General features: G+C 41.2%; 1 protein-coding gene across 1 annotated transcript in view; it reads right to left on the bottom strand.

Moving 5' to 3' along the window:
* Positions 1-5299: 5299 nt before the first annotated feature.
* LOC142775072 (uncharacterized) overlaps positions 5300-20549 on the bottom strand; it is a 145289-nt gene continuing 130039 nt past the window's right edge. Inside the window, exons 2-3 of the mRNA XM_075876393.1 lie at positions 8330-8538; positions 5300-5427 (exon numbers count right to left, since the gene is read on the bottom strand). Of these exons, the coding sequence (XP_075732508.1) occupies positions 5324-5427; positions 8330-8538 (313 nt within the window). The 3' untranslated portion in view covers positions 5300-5323. The remainder of the gene's footprint in view (positions 5428-8329; positions 8539-20549) is intronic.

The raw sequence follows: 20549 nt of genomic DNA, 5'->3' as shown, positions 1-20549 counted from the left end.
CGAGTTCGTATTAAGGTCCCGTGCTACGTGACGCCAAACAGGCTCATAAAGAGTGTGCCACACTCGCCGCCATGACTACTACTGGCGCTGATTTACACTCTCACGTTTAAATTGACATAGATACCCAATAAAGTGGCTGGGGGGATAGCTGTCGTGGTAGCTCAATGGTAGAGCATCGAACGAGTTATTGGAACGTCGCAGTTTCGGATCCTGCGCACGGCAAGTTATCGTTTCACCCACTTTTATTCTCACTTACAATACAAATGGCCTAATACCTTCTCCTATACTCTCCTTGATTTTATTGTCTGTTACATGTCATTAATATTGTGTAAAACACAAAAACGAGCCCTTAAGTATACACTTGTTTCTCTTATTCATTAACAAAGTTCTCGTACTTGCACACTTGGTGCATTTAGGTTTTATACAGGGGAATATTGGTCAGCTGCCAGTTAGTAAGAAGTTCACGCGCTACGTAACGCCAAACAGGCTCATAAAGAGTGTGCCACTTTCGCCGCCATGGGTACTAGTGGCGCTGATTGACACTCGCACGTATAAATTGACATAGATACCCAATAAAGTGGCTGGGATATAGCTGTCGTGGTAGCTCAGTGATAGAGCGTCGAATGCGTTGTTCGAAGGTCACAAGTTTGGATCCGGCCCAGGCAAGTTATGTTTTCACCCACTTTTCTTCTCAATAACACTACAACTGGCCAAATAAATTCCCCTATTCTTTCCTTGGCATTATTGTCTGTTACATCTCATTATTATTGTGTAAAACACGAAAATCAAGCCCTTAAGTATACATCTGTTTCTCTTACTCATTACCGAGCGTCTCGTACTGGCAGACTTTGTGCATTTAGGTTGTTTACGGGGGACTATTGGTCAGCTGCCAGTTAGTAATAAGTTCACACGCTACGTGATGTCAAACAGGCTCAGAAAGAGTGTGCCATGCTCGCCGCCATATATACTAGTGGCGTTGAATAACACTGCCACGTTTAAATTTACAAAGATACCCAATAAATTGGCTGGGGGATAGCTTTCGTGGTAGCTCAGTGGTAGAGCATTGAACGCGTTATTCGAAGGCCGCTTGACCGGATCCTGCCCACGGCAAGTTATCTTTTCACCCACTTTTCTTCTTATTACCATTTTAGTTGGCCTAATAACTTCCCCTATACTTTCCTTGGCTATATTGTCTGTTACATCTTATTATATTGTGTGTAAAACACGAAAAACAAGCCCTTAGATATACATCTGTTTTTCTTATTCATTAACGAGGGTCTCGTACTCGCATAATTGGTGCATTTAGGTTTTATACAGGGAAATATTGGTCAGCTGCCAGTTAGTAAGAAGTTCATGTGTTACATTACGCCAAACAGGCTCATAAAGATTGTGCCACACTCGCCGCCATGGCTACTAGTGGCGCTGACTGACACTCCCACGTATAAATTGACATAGACACCCAATAAAGTGGCTGGGGGAATAGCTGTCGTGGTTGCTCAGTGATAAAGCATCGAACGCGTTATTCGAAGGACGCAGGTTTGAATCCTGCCCAGGCAAGTTAAGTTTTCACCCACTTTTCTTCTCATTACCATTACAATTGGCCTAATAACTTCCCCTATACTATTCTTGGCATTATTGTCAGTTACATCTCATTATATTGTGTGTAAAACACGAAAAACGAGCCCTTAGATATACATCTGCTTCTCCTATTCATTAACGAGGGTCTCGTACTGGCAGACTTGGTGCATTTAGGTTGTACATGGGTGACTATTGGTCAGCTGCGAGTTAGTAATAAGGTCCCGTGCTACGTGACGCCAAACAGGCTCATAAAGAGTGTGCCACACTCGCCGCCAAGGCTACTACTGGCGCTGATTTACACTCTCACGTTTAAATTGACATAGATACCCAGTAAAGTGGCTGGGGAGATAGCTGTCGTGGTAGCTCAATGGTAGAGCATCGAACGAGTTATTGGAACGTCGCCGTTTCGGATCCTGCGCACGGCAAGTTATCGTTTCACCCACTTTTATTCTCACTTACAATACAAATGGCCTAATACCTTCCCCTATACTCTCCTTGTTTTTATTGTCTGTTACATGTCATTATTATTGTGTAAAACACAAAAACGAGCCCTTAAGTATACACTTGTTCACCTTATTTATTAACAAAGGTCTCGTACTGGCAGACTTGGTGCATTTAGGTAGTATACAGGGGAAAATTGGTCAGCTGCCAGTTAGTAAGAAGTTCACGCGCTACGTTACGCCAAACAGGCTCATAAAGAATGTGCCACTTTCGCCGCCATGGCTACTAGTGGCGCTGATTGACACTCGCACGTATAAATTGACATAGATACCCAATAAAGTGGCTGGGATATAGCTGTCATGGTAGCTCAGTGATAGAGCATCGAATGCGTTGTTCGAAGGTCACAGGTTTGGATCCTGCGCACGGCAAGTTATCGTTTCACCCACTTTTATTCTCACTTACATTACAAATGGCCTAATACCTTCCCCTAATCTCTCCTTGAATTTATTGTCTGTTACATGTCATTATTATTGTGTAAAACACAAAAACGAGCCCTTAAGTATACACTTGTTTCCCTTATTCATTAACAAAGGTCTCGTACTGGCAGACTTGGTGCATTTAGGTAGTATACAGGAAAATATTGGTCAGCTGCCAGTTAGTAAGAAGTTCACGCGCTACGTTACGCCAAACAGGCTCAAAAAAGTGTGCCATGCTCGCCGCCTTATATACTAGTGGCGCTGAATAACACTGCCACGTTTAAATTTACAAAGATACCCAATAAAGTGGCTGGGGGATAGCTGTCGTGGTAGCTCAGTAGTAGAGCATTGAACGCGTTATTCGAAGGTTGCATGACTGGATCCTGCCCACGGCAAGTTATCTTTTCACCCACTTTTCTTCTCATTACCTTTATAATTGGCCTAATAACTTCCCCTATACTTTCCTTGGCAATATCGTCTGTTACATCTCATTAGTTTTGTGTAAAACACAAAAAACGAGCCCTTAAGTATACACTTGTTTCCCTTATTCATTAACGAGGGTCTCGTACTGGCAGACTTGGTGCATTTAGGTTGTATACGGGGGCCTATTGGTGATATGCTAGTTAGTAATAAGTTCACGTGCTACGTGTCGCCAAACAGGCTCATAAGAGTGTGCCACACTCGCTGCCATGGCTACTAGTGGCGCTGATTGACACTCCCACGTTTAAATTGACATAGATACCCAATAAAGTGGCTGGGGGATAGCTGTCGTGGTAGCTCAGTGATATAGACTTGAACGCGTTATTCGAAGGTCGCAGGTTCGGATCCTGTCCACGGCAAGTTATCTTTTCACCCACTTTTCTTCTCAATAACACTACAACTGGCCAAAGAAATTCCCCTATACTTTTCTTGGAATTATTGTCTGTTACATCTCATTATTATTGTCTAAAACACAAAAATCAAGCCCTTAAGTATACATCTGTTTCTCTTATTCATTAACGAGAGCTCGTACTGGCAGACTTGGTGCAGGTAGGTTGTATACGGGGGACTATTGGTCAGCTGCCAATTAGCAATAAGTTCACGTGCTACGTGACGCCAAACAGGCTCATAAAGAGTGTGCCGCACTCGCCGCCATGGCTACTAGTGGCGCTGAATAACACTGCCACGTTTAAATTGACAGAGATGCCCAATAAAGTGGCTGGGGGATAGCTGTCGTGGTAGCTCAGTGGTTGAGCATTGAACGCGTTATTCGAAGGTCGTATGTTCGGATCCTGCCCACGGCAAGCTATTTTTCACCCACTTTTCTTCTCATGAACTTTACAATTGCCCTAATAACTTCCGCTATACTTTTTGTGGCATTATTGTCTGTTAAATCTCAATATATTGTGTAAAACACGAAAAACTTACCCTTAAGTATACATCTGTTTCTCTTATTATAAACGATGGTCCCGTACTGGCAGACTTGGTGCATTTAGGTTGTATACGGGGGACTATTGTTCAGCTGCCAGTTCTTAATAAGTTCACGTGCTATGTGACGCCAAACAGGCTCATAAAGAGTGTGCCACACTCGCCGGCATGGCTACTACTGGCGCTGATTGACACTCCCATGTTTAACTTGACATAGATACCCAATAAAGTGGCTGGGGGGATAGTTGTCGTGGTAGCTCAGTGATAGAGCATTGAACGCGTTATTCGAAGGTCGCAGGTTCCAATCCTGCCCACAGCAAGTTATTTTTTCACCCACTTTTCTTCTCATTACCATTACAATGGGCCTAATAAATTCCCCTATACCTTCCTTGGCAACATTGTCTGTTACATCTCAATAGTATTGTGTAAAACACAAAAAGGAGCCCTTAAGTATACATCCGTTTCTCTTATTCATTAACGAGGGTTTCGTACTGGCAGACTCGGTGCATTTAGGTTGTAAACAGGGGAATATTGGTCAGCTGCCAGTTAGTAATATGTTCACGTGCTACGTGACGCCAAACAGGCTCATAAAGAGTTTGCCACACTCGCTGCCATGGCTACTAATGGCGCTGATTGACACTCCCACGTTAAAATTGACATAGATACCCAACAAAGTGGCTTGGGGGATAGCTGTCATGGTAGCTCAGTAGTAGAGTGTCGAACCCCTACTGAAACGTTCCGTAAGATGCGCAGACCTCAAGTGCGGAATTAATGGAATATGGAAGAGGTATTATCCGGACTCCGCATAAGACATATGATGCGAACTCCGCATCTTATGGAAGGACGTATCATGCGGAAGTTACTGAAATGTGTGCATGTTACGTCTGAATCTAGTGCAAAGCAATATAACGTGTAAATTGAATAGACGTCCATATCTTGAGTATATGCAATACTGTGTACAAATCACAATATTTCTTAAATGTGCATGATCAGGGATTGAATCATCGGCATCTTTCTAATTGTCGTGATGCTGAAGCAAAGTTACCTTTTAAATAAAATACATTACAAAACTACTAAATTAACATGCTAGCGATCATAAATGGTGGTTACTTTGCAACACATTAATGCAGTGTTCTATCCAAGACTTGAAGAACCTATAAAGTTATTATTATCAATAGAGAAGCATTATTATATACATCAGCCCTGCTACAATCAATATATTTTTTTATTTGTCTGTATGCTCCAGCTGTGAATAGTGACATTGCAGTGTTGATTGTACAAAAATGAGGTGACTGCACCGTAATTTCACGAGCTCCACCTAAGCCACAAGATGGTGGCACAATGTAACAGCAATTTTAGAACGAAATGTTTAAACATAAATAATAATCATAGCACTGTGAAAGTGTGGTGCTGTGTTTATTTCATGAATGCCTTGTGGAGAACGGCGAAATGCTGCTTGAGGCTCCGGCACCACTGTAAATTTTGAAGGTCACTGCCGTAGAACTTATGTGTCCTTCATAGGCACCTGGAAATGAAAATAATTGGCACAAAGAATGTCAGAGACACAAGTTAGCACAATAGTTTACATGCACAAATAATATAACACACAGAATGAAACTGAAAATGTAAGGCACACAATCCTTCATGTTATGCTTATGTGAATAATAGAAGGAATGAGTGTATAAATTAGTTCTGCCACATAAAAACAGCATGCTTATCACAGTGAAAATAACTAGATTGTCACGATTTTCAATGGTAGAGATAATCGATTATTATGTCCTTATGAAATTATGATTTAAATGCTTCCTGCACAGTAAACCTTTAGGAACTGCATGTGAAATCTCTCAATGTACATTTAATAATGTGTGCAAGTACATCTGCTGCCTTTATACTATACAGTTTGTGCACAAAATTGGCATCTTGAAAAATTTTGAGAGTTAAACCTATGCAACTTATGAAGGTTAAAATCACCATGAAAGCAAGCAGGACCAGGCAGGAGCCATTAAAAATCTGTGGAAGCCAGATAACTATAACCGAATTGCACACATATAGGTGAGCAAGAGTAACAGAAATTCGGCTGCTGACCCGCATGTCGCGGTATCAAACCCCGGCTCCATTTCCGATGGAGGCAGAAATGCTGTAGGCACGTGTGCTCAGATTTGGGTGTACGTTAAAAAACCCCGAGTGGTCGAAGTTTCCAGTGCCCTCCACTACGGCGTCTCTCATAATCATATAGTGGTTTTCAGACGTGAAACTCCACATATAAATCAAGAATAACAGAAATAAATTGCCAACAGAAAAGTTGGGTGCATGTGCTATCTGTAAGTGCTTACACCTTACTACATACAGCATGCTCATTCCATTTTATATAACGATATTGAAAATAACTGCTCTATTAGAAATGTAAAAGGTCCATGGGGAACTTCGTCCAAGGGCCATGGGGAACTTCGGAACGGAAGCTCTCGTATATCAAATGCAGAAAACAGCCATCATAAGAAAACTTCAAAAATTCATTACTACTTTAAGACAAAGTGTAATCATATAACTTGCCATATAAAGAGAACTGCTTCCTTGCTTTTGATGTGGCGAAAAAATTGCACTAATATTACTGAGCTTCATGCACTACACACAACCACCTTTACTTAATACCTATACCGAATTTGGTGTAGAAGGGGCAGTATTTTTGAAACACTTTTTACTCTTTACAAAGAACACCCAGGCTACATCCTGGGAAGTCCAGAGGGCACCAACGTGGCCTAATATTTTGTTTTCTGTGATATACTTTAGCATTTTGCTGTTTTCAGAAAAATACAGTAAATGAGCACAATATTTTATTTTCAAAACACATTTAGGATGGTTGGCAAAATGGCTGGGATGTTTCATGTGTAATTGCCTCACTGCCAGCATTTATTCTTCCGAAGCTCAAGCTATCACCTCTCTGTTACTGCCTCCCTCACATACAATGCCTGCATAGGAACGAAAAAGAAAGGCAGGTCCGACAAAGTTCACAAGGAAAGATAATTTCATGTTGGATAAATTCATTACCATAAACAGCAGCAAAATAACATTCATTTTGAGTAGTCCAAGACACAAGCTATATACCAGCATACTAAGAGCCAAGCACAAACATTTCATTTGAACATGTGTGGTGATAGACAGGAAGCACTTATTGCAAGACTGATCAGTCTGTAATCAACTAAATGAAGTACAATGCACTGTTCAATCCAACACCACATAGGCATCTTTGCTATAGCAAAGCCATGTGTCATTGATTCATGCACTAGATGGGACAATGCAAATCTAACAAAAAAGTTGAAAAAAGAAAACAAGTGAAAAAAGAAGAAAAGGGGGGATGCAAAGTAGGAGCAGTGTAGCACTACTTTTACTCTGCATTCTCCTTTCTTTCTTCTTTTTTGTTCTTTTCTATCATTTATCTTCTATTTGCTTCCCTTAACCCCAACCTCCGACAGGAGAACACTTTGTATCAGCGCAACCTAACTTGAAAAGAAGCAAGAGCTGCACTCTTCTGCGTTATAGGTTTTTTTTTCAGACAAACATTTCCAACAGGCACACACGCCTACACCAAAAGATGATGTCATTACTGACCCCATTTAAACTAACACGCCAAAGATGACAAGGTGACTTCTAAAAAATAGGTCCTCCTATCGCAACATCGGCCAGCCTGTCTGAAGCACTTCTACTGTTCACCCTGATTACCCCACTAGATGTTTCCATCTGTCGACTCACATCTTCATTTTGGATAACACTAAGACGAGCTTACACTGATGAATACGCACGAAAGTTTAGTGATGTATTATGTATCAGATTAAGCAACTCTGTTAAAAAATTATTGATGGCTTGCTTCCAGGCTTTTTATACTGTAGCCTGAAACTTCGTAATGTCTTCTATGCACATGAACCAGATTGACAACGTAATGCACAACATGCTTAAGAATACTGCGAGGAACAAGATAACAACAAAACGACCAGCCACCCAAAATTTTCGCTGTACATGTTTATAAAATGTTCATGTACCCCAAACGAGGTGCTTATGATACAAGCCGAAAAAACCTACAAGTAGGGCTTTGGAGTCTTCTGAAAGTAGACGTGTTGCATTTTTTCTGTAGAGGGCTTTACACCCATAAGTGAGGAACAAAACTCCTGTATAATGAAGAATTTTGGCAGCTATCAGTTGTAGAAAAACCTAATGCAGCTAATCTTCCCCGACACATCTGTACATTTAGAGAAATGACGTAGCTTCTGTGATTGTGGCAGTACCTCCAACAGGACCAGTGCGAAAATTGGCACAACTTGGCTAGACAAATGTCCAAACATGCCTGCCCGACTCCCTCTAGCCATCCTAGCTGAATCTGACACATGATTTCTTAACTGCTGGTTGGACAAAAACAAAACCACTGAAGCACTCACAATACACAGCGTGAAGTTCCTCTGGAGTGGTCAACTTCGTCTTCTGCGATGAAATAGCAGCACAGTGTACTGATAAGGCACTCCTTGCAATGGTTTCAATGCCACACAGTGACCTTGCTGTTTCTGTCGAAGAGAGCTTCGGGAGCTTGGAGGGTGCTTGCTCTTTTCTGGGGGCTGCTGCCGCTCCTCGTTTTCTGCTCAAGGTCAACCTGCATAAAGTTGTAGACGAGGCTTTAAGAGTTGTATATAATGATATACAAATTTTCGCTGAACACACATTTCCTCGTGGCACACTGAGGAATTTCTTATAAAACTTAATGCCTCGCATATGCAAACATTTACAATCGATCCGAAGATGCACTCGACTCTAAAGGAGCAAGTTTGTTATGTAGTGTATATAAAGAAAGGTCATTCAGCACAACCACAACTACAGTTGCACACGAAAACGACATTTTACACGATCCTGTTTATTTACATGGTCCATTTTATTTTATTTACACGATGCATTTTACACGGTCCTGTTTTACACGATCTGGTCTGCATGAACTCTTGAACCGGGCACCATATAGGTTGAAAGACACACACAGAGTTTGAGACAAACCTAGTTTCCCGTGGAGCATCTTCTTGCACTGTAACAACACATCTCAATCTAGTTAGTTGGTCAGAACGAGGTGAAAACAGCTCGCACTTGAAAAGCAGTGGCAGAAGTAATGATGCCTGCACCCTGTGCTTTCTGTACATTCTCGTTGAGGGTGCAGTTTTCACCTTATCCTTATGCAATTTCGCATTTATAACATTGTTCGCTGCATAATATTTGTGGCGCTAAAGTGTGTGATACCGTCATGTGTATCCCAAGTAATTTATAAAAATAGAATACAAGATAGCTTGATTCAAAAATAACAAAGTGGATCCAGCGCCATGTCCTGTAGCCATTCTTTAGGCAAGTGGCAGAATGATTTATTCTTCAAAACATATCTTACTTGTAACAACTACAAGAGCTAACTCGTACACTGGCACATTCTGTTTGCCTCTTCAGATTATAAGGTACCTTTTTTACACCAGAAAATCTTCAAGAAGAATAGAAGTGATGTAATTGTGAAGAATGAAAAGTAGAAGGAAAAAAAAGATAACCTGCCCTGTACAGGGACCGAGCCTGCGAACTTCGAATAACATGTCCGATGCTCTATCAACTGAGCTACGATGGCGGCTATCCCTCTTCTATTTTGTACGGTATATATGTGCATTTATACAAGGAAGAGTCAGTCAGCGCTGCCTGTTACCATTATGGCGAGTGTGGGACACCTTTTTTTTTGCCTACTGGCAATTACATTACGATTGCAATTACGTTACGATTACTTCCAATATCCCTATACTTCTTTGGCAGCATTATGCATCTGTCAGTTTTCAGAAAATCGGCTAGTCACAGGAGGAGGCAATAGTTCGCCCTCCCACCTAAATGCATGTACTTGAACACATGCACAACTGATCAAAAAAAAAGTCACACACCTCTAAGATTACTCAGATTCACTGTTTCAGATTCATGAGTAAAGGAAAGAACTATAAATTTAAGGGTTTGTTGTCTTTGTTGAACACAATATAATGAAAACTAGCAGAAAATCATGCCAAACAAACTATAGGGGATGTTATCAATAGTAACTTTAACAAAATTGTGAAAAGAAAAGTGAACAAAAACGTAACTTGGCAACGTTTTTTGACAATTGAATTGACATTACTTTTTATAACATCCCTTTATTTTACTGTGTAATGTTGTCGGGTAATTCTCATTATTAGAGTGGTGAGTAGGCTGACAAAGAAAGTATATGACATTGATACTTCTTTTGAACACCTAAAAGTTTGAGGAACTTAAAAGAGCGGAAGCTACTTTGAGTAGACCAGAATATTTAGTTGGAGCGAAAAAAAAACGTACACACATTTTTACCAGGCTTTTTAACCTATTTTGAGACATAAAAGTGTATGCTGCCAGTAATGTTAGGTACCATTACTTTTGTCACACTATGCACTGTAGCAGGTGTAGTTAGAGTGGTGATAGTGAAGGATTATTCAAGCACGCCACCAATTGCGTTCGCATCAATGGTCGCGTATTTTAAAAATAAACCTGCTGTATAGTAAAAAAAAATTTAGAGCATTTATGATTTTATCCAAATCAAGTTAAACCGACTGGGTAAGGAAACCATTGCATAAAATGAAAAGGCATAAAGTGATTCATGTATTATAACTATGTGAACAATTTCAGCAATGCAGGGCAAAGTGACAACAGTTCTATTAAAAACCATATATTTTAAATATATGGTCTCGTACTGGCAGACTTGGTGCATGTAGGTTGTATACGGGGGACTATTGGTCAGCTGCCAGTTAGCAGTAAGTTCACGTGCTACGTGACGCCAAACAGGCTCATAAAGAGTGTGCCACACTCGCCACCGTGGCTATCAGTGGCGCTGATTGACACTCCCACGTTTAAATTGACATAGATACCCAATAAAGTCGCTGGGGGGATAGCTGTCGTCGTAGCTCAGTGGTAGAGCATTGAACGCGTTATTCGAAGGTCGCAGATTCGCATCCTGCCCACGGCAAGTTATCTTTTTGTCCACTTTTCTTCTCATTAAGATTAAAGTTGGCCTAATATTTCCCCTATACTTTTCTTGTCAATATTGTCTGTTACATATATTTACATATATTTTAAAGCATTTGTTTAACCTATAATCTTCTTATTCATTAAAGCTGGCCCGTAAATTGTGTCTTATGTAGCACTACAATTGAAGCGTAATCTGCATGGTGGTCTGAAGCAATGCTTTTGAAAATCTCAAAACGACCCAGCTCTATACACGACCATTTGTGCATCAATGATAAGCACCATTATGTGTTTGTACATATCGGTTGTGCTCTCATACTTAATTATTTTTCTGACCACCCTCTCTGCCCCTACCTTGTTTCTGTCGTGAAGCTGTGGCAAGTTGTGTATAGCTGTATTTATATTGTAGGAGCACACACTATCAATAAAAAGGTATTTTTAGGCTACATGCAATTAGTTTTCATAGATTTTCATTTCTTTTGTTGGTGCTCAGGAGAGCTAAGCTCATGATCGATATTTTAAAATGACATTTCTCTTTGCCAATGTTAATGAGAACAATTTCATTAATATTGACAAGTTCATTCACATTGAATTAAGTTCTCATTATTATTGTTTCTACCAAAAAACGAGCCCTTGAAGTTATGCTTTTTTTCTTGATTTGTTTTCGTGTGACAGCATGCAAATAAAATGACAGTTATTGCCTATAATTGTGAATGACACAATTTCCGTGACAGACTTTAGCACCTGGTTACCTGCAGAAGTTGTATTCATTCCGGAAAAGGGCGAACAGCGGTGACTGACAACACAGACTAGCCTGCGTTATTCTTTTGTACTATATATGTCACTGTGCATTCATTTAAAACTTTATGGAGCTCGGATTTCCTGCTGAAAATGTGACAACAACTGTAGAGTTTCCAAATTTTTGCAAAAATCCACATGCCTTTCATACACTATTGAACATTTTCGTAAGCACCTTACAAAATCTGTATATTTCTTTAAGACCTTACATTCTGCATTTTCCTTATGAAAGCTTCTGTACACTCCATACACTTTACTTATCCTTCCATATCTTCCATCATGAACTCTCTGTATGCTCCATAAGTTTCCTTAACTTTCCTTATCCTTCCATATACTCCATAAAAAGCATTCCATATATGCCATACATTTTCCTTATCTTTCCGTATACTCCATAAAAAGCTTTCCGTATAAGTCATACAACTTCCTTATCCTTCCTTATACTCCATAAGAAGCTTTCAGTAAATGCCTTACATCTTCCGTATATTTCCATAAAACTCCATATTTTTTTCATATGTAGCATAAGGAAATGTTATGGAGTCCATATATTTTCCGTAAGATTTCATACGGAACGTTTCAGTAGGGATATTTTGTAAAACACGAAAAACTTACCCTTAAGTATACATCTGTTTCTCTTATTCATTACCGAGGGTCACGTACTGGCAGACTTGGTGCATTTAGGTTGTATACGGGGGACTATTGTTCAGCTGCCAGTTCATAATATGTTCACGTGCTACGTGATGCCAAACAGGCTCAGAAAGAGTGTGCCACACTCGCTGCTACGGCTACTACTGGCGCTGATTGACACTCCCAAGTTTATATTTACATAGATACCCATTAAAGTGGATGGGAGGATAGCTGTCATGGTAGCTCAGTGGTAGAGCATCGAACGAGTTATTGGAACGTCGCAGTTTTGGATCCTGCAAACGGCAAGTTATTTTTTTGTCCACTTTTCTTCTCATTAACATTAAAATTGGCCTAATATTTCCCCTATACTTTCCTTGCCAATATTGTCTGTTACATCTCATTATTAATGTGCAAAACTCAAAAAACAAGCCCTTAAGTATACATCTGTTTTTCTTATTCATTAACGAGGGTCTCGTACTTGCAGACTTGGTGCATTTAGGTTGTATAGGCGGGACTATTGGTCAGCTACCAGTTAGTAATAAGTTCTCGTGCTAGTTGACACCAAACAGGCTCTTAAAGAGTGCGCCACACTCGCCGCCATGGCTTCTAGTGACGCTGATTGACACTCCCAAGTTTAAATTGACATAGATACCCAATAAAGTGACTGGGGGGATAGCTGGCGTGGTAGCTCCGTGGTAGAGCACTGAACGTGTTATTCGAAAGTCGCAGGTTCGGATCCTGCTCACGGCAAGTTATCGTTTCACCCAATTTTCTTCTCATTAACATTAAAATTGGCTTAATAACTTCCCCTATACTATCCTTGGCACTGTTGTCTGTTACATCTCAATATTGTTGTGTAAAACACGAAAAACGAGCCCTTAAGTAAACACTCATTTTCCTTTATTCATTAACGAGAGTCTCGTACTGGCAGACTTGGTGCATTGAGGTTGTATACAAGGGACTATTGGTCAGCTGCCAGTTAGTAATAAGTTCGCGTGCTACGTGACTCCAAACAGGCTCAAAAAGAGTGTGCCAATCTCGCAGCCATGGCTAATGGTGGTGCTGATTGACATTCCAACGTTTCACTTGACATGGATACCCATTAAAGTGGCTGGGGGGATAGCTGACGTGGTAGCTCAGTAGTAGAGCATCGAACGCGTTATTCGAAGGTCGCAGGTTCGGATCCTGCCCACGGCAAGTTATCTTTTCACACACTTTTTTTCTCATTAACATTACAACTAGCCTAATAAGTTCCCCTATAGTTTCCTTGGCATTATTGTCTGCTACATCTCAATATTATTGTGTAAAACGCGAAAAACGACCCGTTAAGTATACATCTGTTTCTCTTATTCATTAACGAGGGTCTCGTACTGGCAGACTTGGTGCATGTAGGTTGTATACGGGGGACTATTGGTCAGCTGCCAGTTAGCAGTAAGTTCACGTGCCACGTGATGCCAAACAAGCTCATAAAGAGTGTGCCGCACTCGCCGCTGTGTGTACGATAGGCGCTGATTGACACTTCTACGTTTAAATTGACAGAGATACCCAATAAAGTCGCTGGGGGGATAGCTATCGTGGTAGCTCCATGCTAGAGCATTGAACATGTTATTCGAAGGTTGCAGGTTCGGATCCTGCCACGGCAAGTTATCTTTTCACCCACTTTTCTTCTCATTAACTTTACAATTGGCTTCATAACTTCCCCTATACTATCCTTGGCACTGTTGTCTGTTACATCTCATTATTGTTGTGTAAAACACGAAAAATGAGCCCTTAAGTAAACACTCGTTTTCCTTTATTCATTAACGAGGGTCTCGTACTGGCAGACTTGGTGCATTGAGGTTGTATACGAGGGACTATTGGTCAGCTGCCAGTTAGTAATAAGTTCGCGTGCTACGTGACGCCAAACAGGCGCATAAAGAGTGTGCCACACTCGCCACCGTAGCTATCAGTGGCGCTGATTGACACTCCCACGTTTAAATTGACATAGATACCCAATAAAGTCGCTGGGGGGATAGCTGTCGTCGTAGCTCAGTGGTAAAGCATTGAACGCGTTATTCGAAGGTCGCAGATTCGTATCCTGCCCACGGCAAGTTATCTTTTTGCCCACTTTTCTTCTCATTAAGATTAAAATTGGCCTAATATTTTCCCTATACTTTTCTTGCCAATATTGTCTGTTACATCTCATTAATAATGTGTAAAACACGAAAAACGAGCCCTTAAGTATACACTTGTTTCCTTTATTCATTAACGAGTGTCTCGTACTGGCAGGCTTGGTGCATTTAGGTTGTATACGGGGGACGTTTGGTCAGCTGCCAGTTAGTAATTAGTTCACGTGCCACGTGATGCCAAACAAGCTCATAAAGAATGTGCCACACTCGCCGCTGTGTGTACGATAGGCGCTGATTGACACTTCCACGTTTAAATTGACACAGATACCAAATAAAGTCGCTGGGGGGATAGCTGTCGTGGTAGCTCCATGCTAGAGCATTGAACATGTTATTAGAAGGTTGCAGGTTCGGATCCTGCCACGGCAAGTCATATTTTCACCCACTTTTCTTCTCATTAACTTAACAATTGGCCTAATAACTTCCGCTATTCTTTTCTTGGCATTATTGTCTGTTACATCTCAATATATTGTGTAAAACACGAAAACCCTACCCCTAAGTATACATCTGTTTCTCTTATTCATTAACGAGGGTCTCGTACTGGCAGACTTGGTGCATTTAGGTTGTATACGGAGACTATTGTTCAGCTGCCAGTTCGTAATAAGTTCATGTGCTACGTGACGCTTAACAGGCTCATAAAGAGTGTGCCACACTCGCCGTCATGGCTACTACTGGCGCTGATTGACACTCTCGCGTTTAAAGTGACATAGGAACCCAATAAAGTGGCTGGGGGGATAGCTGTCGTGGTAGCTCAGTGGTAGATCATCGATCGCGTTATTGGAACGTCGCAGGTTCGGATCGTGCCCAAGGCAAGTTATCGTTTCACCCACTTTTCTTCTCATTTACATTACTATTGGCCTAATAACTTCCCCTATACAATCCTTGGCATTACGGTCTGTTACATCTTATTATATTGTGTAAAAAACGAAAAACGAGCCCTTATGTATACACTTGTTTCCCTTATTCATTAACGAGGGTCTCGTACTGGCAGACTTGGTGCATTGAGGTTGTATACGGGGGACTATTGGTCAACTGCCAGTTAGTAATAGGTTCGCGTGCTACGTGACGCCAAACAGGCTCATAAAGAGTGTGCCACACTCGCCACCGTGGCTATCAGTGGCGCTGTTTGACACTCCTACGTTTAAATTGGACTTGGTGGCACCGACCAGGGACCGATGCTTATTCCTGCTCTTTTCGTTGTGCAGATTGCGCTATGGCCTAAAGGCCTCTCTACCGGGCTGGTCACGCATATGCACACAAATGGAACTACGCCAGTAATCGCCGATGACACAACAACAGGGAACGAATCTGCGCAAGCGCCTGCGATCTTCTACGCACCTCTACAGCGCAGCTACCACGCCACGGACGAGATCTCGTCGACGCAAGCAGGCGCCCAACAGTATAAAAGCCTGGCTCCTGACACGAGACACTTCAGTGGACTTGGTGGCACCGACCAGGGACCGATGCTTATTCCTGCTCTTTTCGTTGTGCAGATTGCGCTATGGCCTAAAGGCCTCTCTACCGGGCTGGTCACGCATATGCACACAAATGGAACTACGCCAGTAATCGCCGATGACACAACAACAGGGAACGAATCTGCGCAAGCGCCTGCGATCTTCTACGCACCTCTACAGCGCAGCTACCACGCCACGGACGAGATCTCGTCGACGCAAGCAGGCGCCCAACAGTATAAAAGCCTGGCTCATGACACGAGACACTTCAGTGGACTTGGTGGCACCGACCAGGGACCGATGCTTATTCCTGCTCTTTTCGTTGTGCAGGTTAGTAACAATTACTCGGTAACCTCATTAATAGACGATGATGTAACCCTGATGGTGCTGCCAAGTCCACGCTTTCTTGTTGCCCTGATTGCTGATTGCTATGATGTGTGTAAGCTGCTGTTACTAACATCGGGTGATGTTGAGCTAAATCCCGGTCCGAATTCTGATTCGGAATCGGACACCCGTCCCAACAATGACATTTTAAAACAAATACTCAAAGAACAAACTAAAACAAATAAAACGTTAAAGGAAGTAGTGGCTAATTTGAAAAAGGTTGAACGAACTGTGGATAATATGGAAACCAGGCTCACTAAAATCGAAATTGATATGGAACGACTTAAACACCGCGAAGAAAAATTGGCCGAGTATGAAAGTAAGCACGCCACCATGAAAGATGAAATTGGAAGTCTTGCACTTAAACTGGATGATTTAGAAAACAGAAGCCGACGTAATAACTTGATTATCTATGGTGTAACGGAAGAGTCTGACGAAGATGCTATCTTACTGGAAAAGAAAGTAAAAGATGACATTCTGAAACAAACACTCGGTATCGAAGTAAAGACCATCGAAAGGATTCATAGAATAGGCAACCATAGAACCAGCCAGGGAAGGCCAATCATCCTACGTCTCTTCGACTACAGTGAAAAAAACAAAATCTTATCTTGCTGTTATAAACTCAAGGGTACGCCCTTATCCGTCTCCGAAGATTTTTCCAAAAGAGTAAGGGATATGCGCGCGCACTTATGGCACTCTGCGGCAAACGAAAGGGCCAAAGGAGCAAAAGTCAAACTGTCGTTCGATAAACTGAAAGTCAATGATAAAGTTTATACTTGGGACCCAGTAAAGAGTGCTAGAACAGATATATCGAAGAAAGCGGGTCCACCACGAAACAACCGACCAACTTCATCTAAGCATAAAACTTCTACAAATAAGAAAAACTCGAACTGACAGCACAGTACTAAAACACTTAGAATCGTTTCCCTCAATGCCAGAAGTGTGCTAAACAAGTTTGATGAACTAGAGAACATAATTTCGTCCTACCAACCTCACGTTCTAATAATAACAGAGACTTGGCTTCACTCCGGAGTACGTGACTCGGAAGTCGTCCCTCCCTCATACAGACTGCTCCGTAAAGATAGAGGGTCAAGAGGCGGGGGCGTAGCGGTAGCAATTAAAAAAAATATCAAATCCTTTGAACTCGATGGCATTCCCGACCACGAAAGCGTCTGGTGCAAAATAACATATTATGATAAAAGTATAATTGTAGGAGGGGTATATCGGCCTCCAAATGCGGCACCTGACTACATTGAAGTGATTCATGATTATCTTTCAAAGCATACTAACTCTAGGTCAAAAATTATCCTTGCTGGGGATTTTAATCTTCCCGGAATAAATTGGAACAATGGTTCACATGATGGTCGTGACGTTGCTAGTTCAGAATTACTACTGGACGTAGCGTTCGCGTTTTCATTGAATCAACTAGTAACTGATAACACTCGGATCACTGCGACGTCATCGTCTTTACTTGACCTAGCGTTTGTAAGTAGTACATTAGAAGGTTCTTCTGCGTCCATCGAGAATGGCATTTCCGATCACAAATCGATTACCTTAACCTGCCCTATTTCATGCGCGAAGAAATACAAAAAGCCACTACCTACTTACTTTAAAGATTACGCACGTGCAAATGACCCTGCTGTGCTACGTTTCCTGGAAACACAATTTCATGAATTCATTGAGCTTACAGACGTAAAAGAACTTTGGGCGCATTTTAAAAGCACTGTTAAATATTGCGAAGACACATTCATTCCGAATAAAAAGAAACGCATCAACCGAGAATACCCTTGGATAACGCGTGAGATAATTCAACTGAAAAGAAAAATAAAACGACGGCAGAAAAAAGGAACCAAAAACAACGTACGTGATCTTATCGGGACATTAAAGCATAAAATGTCAGAAGCAAAAACCCGCTTCTTTAACACTACGTTAGCTTCGTTTATGGCGCACTGTCCCAAAAAATTCTGGCGATACTTATCAGATGAACGAGACTCAATCTCACAAATTAAAAATTCGGAACAAATCATTAAAGATCCCGAACACATTGCTAATGAGATGAACAAGTTTTTTCAGTCAGTTTTCACGAAACATACCAGTAATGCGCTACTACCTCCTTATACTGTGAGAATACCCATGGAAGAATTAATCGTAAATGAGGAGGGCATACTTTCTCTATTACAAAAGCTTGATCAAAAGAAATCTACGGGCCCCGATCAAATCACTAACTCATTTTTAAGCCGATACGCTAATTGGACATCTAAGTATCTCTTTAAAATATACACGTTATCTCTTCAAACTTCACAGATACCAGACGACTGGTGCAATGCTGTAGTAGTTCCTATACATAAATCAGGCCCCAAACTAGAAATAAGCAACTACCGCCCAGTGTCACTTACGAGTTCGTGCTGCAAAATAATGGAACATGTAATTTTCAAGGCCATAATAACTCACCTAGAAACAAACGAACTTCTCTACAAACAACAGCATGGTTTCAGATCAGGCCTCTCAACTATAACCCAATTAGCTGAATTAACTCATGACATAGCCAACGCAATCAACGATAACGTCCAATTAGATGCTATATTTTTAGACTTTTCTAAGGCGTTCGACGTTGTCCCACATCTGGATTTAGTCAAAAAACTAACGGCTTTTGGTATTGATATCAAAATAATATCCTGGATCAACAACTTCTTAACTAAACGGAAACAAAGCGTTAAAATTGACAATCAGCTATCAGAACCACTTGATGTTTATTCTGGTGTACCTCAGGGATCGGTTCTTGCACCTCTGCTATTTTTAATGTTTATTAACGACATCCACTTTTCCGTTGAGAACCCTATTCAGATGCGTCTGTTTGCCGACGACTGTGTCGTGTACACAGTCGTGCGCAATTCAGACGACCAAACTAAACTTAACAATTCACTTCAGGCAATTTATTCCTGGTGCAATACTTGGGGCATGAAATTAAACACATCAAAAACGCATTGCATTTCTTTTACAAATAAGAAATCCCCCCTTAACTATACATATAGGATTGGAAACTCAATTATCGAAAAATGCAATCAAGTAAAATACCTAGGCATTACACTCACGCCGAATCTTAACTGGGAACCACACATCTTGGCCATGTGTCAGAAAGCGGAAAAGAAATTATCTTTCTTGAGAAGAAAACTGCGCAATGCACCACCACATATTAAAATAAATGCCTACAAAACACTAATTAGACCATGTTTAGAGTACGCCGATCTCATCTGGAGTCCACATCAAAAGTACCTGATTAGTAAAATAGAACGAATACAAAAATTGGCAGTAAGGTTCGTATATTCAGAATTCGCGAGGCAGTCCAGTACCGCAGATTTACTCGCAAGGGCAAACTTAAAACAACTTTTTCAACGCAGAATAATGTCACGATTAAAATTCCTTTACCAATTATATCATGGTCATTTCCACATATCACGCTCTCATTATCTGCAAGATCCACTTAAACAATCATTCCGACTAAATTATTCTAAAACAATACGCCAACCTTTAAGTCGTGTAAACGCTCACAAACATTCACTTTTTCCGTCAGCTATCTCCCTCTGGAACAGCCTACCCAACGACATTGTTTGTTGTAGTACGATTGACTCTTTCATCAACCGCATACAGTGTATTGAATTTGCACCATGATTTTTTTTTTTCTCTGGCAATGTATGTATTTCGATGTATCTGTGTACCCACTCCTGCTTGGGCCGTGAAGGGCCTGCAGTATATTCAAATAAATAAATTGACATAGATACCCAATAAAGTCGCTGGGGGGATAGCTGTCGTCGTAGCTCAGTGGTAGAGCATTGAACGCGTTATTCGAAGGTCGCAGATTCGGATCCTGCCCACGGCAAGTTATCTTTTTACCCACTTTTCTTCTCATTAACATTAAAATTGGCCTAATATTTCCTCTATACTTTCCTTGCCAATATTGTCTGTTAAATCTCATTATTGTGTAAAACACGAAAAACCAGCCCTTAAGTATACACTTGTTTCCTTTATTCATTAACGAGGGTCTCGTACTGGCAGGCTTGGTGCATTTAGGTTGTATACGGGGGACTTTTGGTCAGCTGCTAGTTAGTAATTAGTTCACGTGCCACGTGATGCCAAAAGGGCTCATAAAGAGTGTGCCACACTCGCTGCTGTGTGTACGATAGGCGCTGATTGACACTTCCACGTTTAAA

The sequence above is a fragment of the Rhipicephalus microplus genome, chromosome X (assembly GCF_043290135.1).
Source record: "Rhipicephalus microplus isolate Deutch F79 chromosome X, USDA_Rmic, whole genome shotgun sequence".
Classification (NCBI taxonomy): domain Eukaryota; kingdom Metazoa; phylum Arthropoda; class Arachnida; order Ixodida; family Ixodidae; genus Rhipicephalus; species Rhipicephalus microplus.
This window is presented reverse-complemented; position numbering and strand designations above follow the sequence as displayed.